Here is a 5,977-nt window from a genome sequence, read left to right on the forward strand (position 1 = left end):
AAGCAGACCACACCTGAGGTGCTCATAGATGCAAAGAATTTGATAAAATCCAACATTTTTTTATGATAAAAATACTCAAAAAACTAGGAAGACAAGGGAACTTCCTTGACCTGATAAATGATACCTAAGAAAACCCAAGCTACCATGGTACTTAATGGTGAAACACTGAAAGCTTCCCCCAAATATCAGAATGAAGACAAGGATGTCCAGTATCACTGCCTCTATTCACCACTGTACTGAAGTCCTAGCAGGAAAATGAAATAAAACCATCTAGATTGGAAAGGGAGAAGCAGAACTATCGCTATGTGCAGATAATATGATCTGATATGTAGAAAATTCTAAGAAATAAACTAAAAAATGACAAGAATTCATAAACAAGTTCAAGAAGGTTGCAGGGTACAAGGTCACCATAAAAATTTTATGTTATTTCTATACACTAGCAACCTTTCAATCCTACTGCATATATACCTAGGATTCTATATACAATCTGAAAATAAAATTGAAAAGACAATTCAATTTACAATAACATTAGAATAAAATAAGTAGGAATAACTTTAATAAAAGAAAAACAGATTAGCATACTGAAAACTACAATATATGATTGAAAGAAATTTAAAACAACGTAAAGTGGAAAACATCCACTATTCAGAAGACGAGAAAACTTAATATTACTAAAATAGCAGTACCCCTTTACCCCTTCCCCCAAATTATCTACAGATTGAACACAATCCCTATCAAAATGCCAGATGGCTTTTTGCAGAAATTGACAAGGGATCCTAGAATTCATATGGAAATTCAAAGGACCCATAATAACTTAAACAATCTTGAAAATGAACAACAAAATTGGAGGACTCATATTTCAATACTTATTACAAGGCTACAGTGATCAAAGCCTTGCGGTGCTGATTAAAGATAGACACATAGATCAATGGGATGGAATTGAGAGTCTGGAAATAAACCCTCACACTTAGGAGCAATTGATTTCAACAAGGCTGTGGAGACAATTCAGTGGAGCACTCTTATCAACAAATGGTTCTGGGAAAACTGGACATCTGCACGCAGAAGGATGAAGTTGTACCCCTGCTTCACACCGCGTACAAAAATGAACACAAAGTGGATCAAAGACGGAAATGTAGAAGATAAAACTACACAACCCTTAGAAGATATCCTAAATGCAAATCTTTGTGACCTTGAATTAGACAATGGTCTCCTAGATAAAACCCCCCAAAGCACAAACAACCAAAGAACAAACAGATAAACTGGACATCATCAAAACTGAAAGTTTCTGTGCTTCAGAGGACGCTATCAAGAAAGTGAAGAGACAGTCAACGGATTTGGGAGAATGTATTTGAAATCATATATCTGAAAAGGGTCTACGAGAATATATGAATAGCCCTTACAACTCCACGATAAAAAGATAATTAACCCAGTTAAAAACTGAGCAAAGGATTTTAATAGACTTTTCTCCAGAGAAGATACACAAACAGTCGATAAGCACAGGAAGATAAGCTCGTCATTACTCATTAGGGAAATACAGATCAAAATGACAATGAAATATAACTTCACACCCATTACAATGGGTATAATCAAAACGACGGATGAAAAGCGTTGGTGAGAATATGGAGAAACTGGAACCCTCATTTGCTGCTGGTTTAGACTGTAAAATGGTGCAGCCACTTGGAAACTAGTTTGACACTTCCTCAAAATTTTAAGATAGAGTTAATATATGGTCCAGGATTGGGAACATGTTCTTGCAAACTTTGTGTGCGCATTTGTCCATAGCAGTAGCTTCACTCATAATAGCTAAAAAGTGGAAACAACCCAAATGCCCATCAACAGACAAATGATAAACAAAACGTGGTCCATCCAGGCAATGGAATATTATTCAGCCATGAAAAGGAATGAAGTACTGACACATGGTACATCGTAGATGAACCTTGAAAACATTACGTAAGTGAAAGAAGCCAGACACAAAAGGCCACCCCATATGGTATGACTCCATTTATATGAAAATGTCCAGAACGGTAGATCCAGAGACACAGATCGGTGGTTACCAGGGACGGGAGGGGGAGGGGAACAGGGTGACGGTTTAATGGGTGCGGGTTTCTCTCGGGGATAATGAAAATGTTCTGGAATTTCCAGTGTATAACTTTGTGAATATACTAAAAGTCACTGAATCATACTCTTCAAAAGGGTGAATTTTACGGCATGAGAATTCCATCTCAGTAAAAATAACAACCAAAGGAAGTAACTTCCAATTGCTTCTATCTTCAGGTACAGGGGAAGGGGTGTGGGATCCTAGGGCTGCTGGGGTCCCTGGAGGTGGCAGGTGGGATGAGTAAAGAGATCTGGTCCCAAGTCTTCTAACTCAAGATCTGAAGGAGAAACTGTCACCAGAAAATCCTCCCAGCTGTGAGCAGTGTTCGTTGTGGCCTCTTATCGGCCTCGTTTTGAGCTAAACTGCCTCTGCTTCGGCCCTACACACCACATCTTCACATAAAGGAAGACGACACTCTCCCTTTGGCTGAACCCAGATCTTGCCGATGCTTTAGCTTCTTGCTTTGCTCAGAATATCACTTCTTGAAGGAGCTGGCGGAAGGTTTTGAGTCTGTGGGATGGGGCTGCCCCGAGGGTCATGTTTCCGACTTCCCGTGTCCAGGAAGGAGAAGGCAGGCCTTGGGGGTGGGCAGCTGAGCCCAGCTGGGACCACAGAGGAGAAACAAGGGAAGAAGAAATCCCGGGAAGTCATAGGACACGGCTGCGCCCTTGACCCCCGGGGGTTGAGGGTGGAGGAGGGTACAGGACACATTTCCCAGAGCATTGGAGCTGAGGGTCCACGGCCAGCTTTCTGTATCTGGGGACACGTTCCTCCTCCCTGGTGAGGTCCCCTGCAGGCTGTCCCGTTCCAGGGACGTGTTTACCCCTTCCCCAAAGTCCTAGAGCCCTCACCCCCGTTTCTAAAAGGGACGCATACAGGGCAAGGACAAGCATCACCGTCAGGTAGAATTTGAGTGTCTGGAAATACTAACTTGGACAATTCCAGAGGCAGAAGTGTGGGGAAGTATCCAGAAAAAGCATCGTTAGGTCATCCCTTCTGGGCCAGGAGACCCAGCTCACCCCCTCCCGCTGCACTCTGAGTGTCAGGTGCCTCCCTTGCTGTCTGACTGCGGGGGTCCGGCCTCCCCCCCAGCTCAGGCCCCCTCCCCATCCCAGGCCCCTCTACTAGTTCCACCTCCCCAGGCGCATCCTGGGCTTCAGGGACCGGCCGCAGAGCTCAGTGTCAGGTCTAAGTTTCATCCTGACCCCAGTCGGAGGTCTGTCCTGGGTCCTCAGGGCTCCAGCTCCCGCCTGGGTCAGGCCTGCCCTCGCGCACAGCCGCGGGGGCCCCGCCCCGAGCCATCTGCTTTTGCAGAGCCGCCTCCTCCAACGCAGCCTTCTACACCCCCTCGCCCCCCCCCCCAGAATGGAGGGATCTCAAATAAGCCTCTTCAACAGCACCCGGGAGTGGACTCTCTCTGGTGGCTGAAGTCCCAGGCCCAGGCCCTCAGAGCCGTCTCTCCTGCAGCAGCACCGAGCGGGGCGATGTGACCAGGGAACAAAGAAAGAGGCCCGAACAGCAACGGAGACCCGTTCCTGGCGCGCGTGGCTTTGTCCGCCGGGGCGGGCGTGGCCGGGTACTTACTGGGAACGGCCTTCTCATAGCAGATGCCTTTATAAAAGCAGCACCCGAGTTCCTGGCACCGATCTCTGGTGACGCTGTAGTCACATATGTCGTACAGAGGGATGTCGCACACTGCAAAGCAGACACACACGGACGTTACCCTGATACACAGCGCCCTCTGACTCGAAGGAGCACGGGGCAGGGACGGGAGCTCGCGGGTTTGCGTGGTGGGTTTACGGTTTACGGTTCTCATTAATGCGTCACACGCACCTCACTTCGAAACTCAGATCTGGAATGAATTAGATTTCTGAACACGACAATGTCAAGTTGATGACACACACAGAATAATGCGGGGTCCCCCAGGGATTAAGGAGATAACGCGTCCCGGCGAGCCGGGCTCAGCGCTCCACAAAGCAATTGGGAAACACAGACCTCATACAATGGGTGTCCGGGAGTTCCGGCAGTAACATGTTCTTAATCCACATTTAAGCGCAGACTGAGTTAAAATGACCAACGTGAGGATTATTTCAGAATTTAAAAGTCGAATCGAAAGGACAGAAAGGTTAGTGCCAGGAAGCCACGTGCCTTGCAGCGGAGGGCGAAGGACCGCAGGGTCTCAGCTCTGAGCAGGTGCCCATCAGCAGTAAACACGGTCTCCCGGGGTGGGGCGTGGAGCAGGGCCCGCCCTTTCCTGAGTCTCCAGGGAACGCCGTCTTCCTTGGGTTGGCGGGGGTAGTTTGGTCTCTCAGACTAGGGGATTCCAGGGAAACCCACCGCCCTCCATACCCTTTTCTCCGTGGCCCAGGACACCCCGACTCCAGGTGTGCCCCACCCCATGTCCTTGGCCTCCCCGTCGTGGGGCCTGTGCTGCAGACGGAAGGCTGGACAGAGTCGGGGACTCCCTGCAGCCGGAGCCTGGGAGCCGGAGCGGGCCCGCTGACCCCGGGCGGGCGGGGCTGTGCTGGCTCCCGGGGCGTGGTCACCGTGGTCGCCGAGGTCTCGGGCGAGGGCTCGGTCCCTGCAGACTTTGAGGGGACGTGAGCTGTGCTGGGTTTTGCGTCAAGTGTGTCAGGGCTGCAAGGAGCCCCCCTCGGGGATTTCTCCAAGTTCTGTCTCCTTTGATCGTTTCAGCAGCCCCTCTGCAGAGACCCTCCTCACACCTGCCCGTGTTAGAGGTGAGGGAGTGAAGGTCAAGCCAGCGTGGGGAGGAACGGCTTGACCCGGGGACCTGCCCGTGCGGCCTGTGCTCTCGGCTGTTGATCTACCATGCACCTCTGTCCGCTCTGCCTGTCGGTCTAAAGCCAATGTTGATTCCCTCACAGAGGGGCCATGAAAATTGAAATCGTTTCTGCGAAAGCACCCTACAGACTGTAAAGCACCACACAGACCATTTGGGTTATTTCTGCAGAGTGGCTCATAAGGAAAAGGGGGGCTCGAGAAGCAGCACAGTAGCCGGCCGCGGGGCACCCCACACCCATTATACCCTCGTTGGAGTCCCCTTGGGTTCCCAAATCCACAGCGCTTCCCAGACCCGAGCTTCCAGATGCAAGGGACCCCCGGCGCCCGGATGGCCCCTCAGAGCCCCTGCATGGCCTGGCCCGGCTGCGACGGCCCCGTGGGTCCCCGTCCCACCTCCTTCCCCTGGTTTGGCTTCTGCAGTTCAGGAGGCCTGGACCCTTGTGCCCAGACAATAGACACGTGGGTTTGGAACTGAGCTCAGCACGTGACGCGGGTCTCAGATGTGAGAGGGCCACGTGTCCCGCGTGGCTGCATCAGGGCTCCCCAGACAGACCAGGGCGTAGAGTCAGGGCACCGGAGGGTGTCAGGGTGCCCGGGTCCCCGGGAGAGAGCCTCCCACTGGGGAAAATTCCCTCGGGACATCACTGGGAAACCACGCGTGCTTTTACGCATTTTTCTTTACGTCAGGTGTCCACGGAGCGTTTCTTCCGTGAAGCGAGTGCCTGGGGAGGCTCCCTGGGCCACGTCTGCGTGGTGGCGCCCACTCCCAGCTGGGCCCTCCTTCCTGGGAACCTCTGTGTGACCCCATCTCGTCCCCATGACCACGCTGCCCTCTCCAGGGAGCGGCTCCACCCTGCTGCCCTCCGCCTGGCCTGGTGTCCGAGGCCCCCGATCCCTGGGTCACTCGGGGGCGCGGCCCTCCGACGGGTCCCTGGACGGGTGACTTGTCGGAGAGAGAGGGCAGCGGTGGGGCAGTGTGGGTGCGAAGCTGCGGGACTGCCAGGAAGAACTGGACCCGCAGACGATCCCTCAAGGGCTGCAAGGCCCCGCCCCGTCCCCTCCCCACAGATTTTCCCA

At 51.7% G+C, this 5,977-nt stretch overlaps 1 protein-coding gene across 1 annotated transcript in view; it reads right to left on the reverse strand.

The window, feature by feature from the left end:
• Positions 1–5,977, reverse strand: part of TEX29 (testis expressed 29) — a 15,059-nt gene that overhangs the window by 8,959 nt on the left and 123 nt on the right. Inside the window, exon 2 of the mRNA XM_024753973.1 lies at positions 3,683–3,793. Within this exon, the coding sequence (XP_024609741.1) occupies positions 3,683–3,793 (111 nt within the window). The remainder of the gene's footprint in view (positions 1–3,682; positions 3,794–5,977) is intronic.

Source organism: Neophocaena asiaeorientalis, unplaced genomic scaffold (assembly GCF_003031525.2).
Source record: "Neophocaena asiaeorientalis asiaeorientalis breed wild unplaced genomic scaffold, Neophocaena_asiaeorientalis_V1.1 scaffold684, whole genome shotgun sequence".
Classification (NCBI taxonomy): Eukaryota; Metazoa; Chordata; class Mammalia; order Artiodactyla; family Phocoenidae; genus Neophocaena; species Neophocaena asiaeorientalis.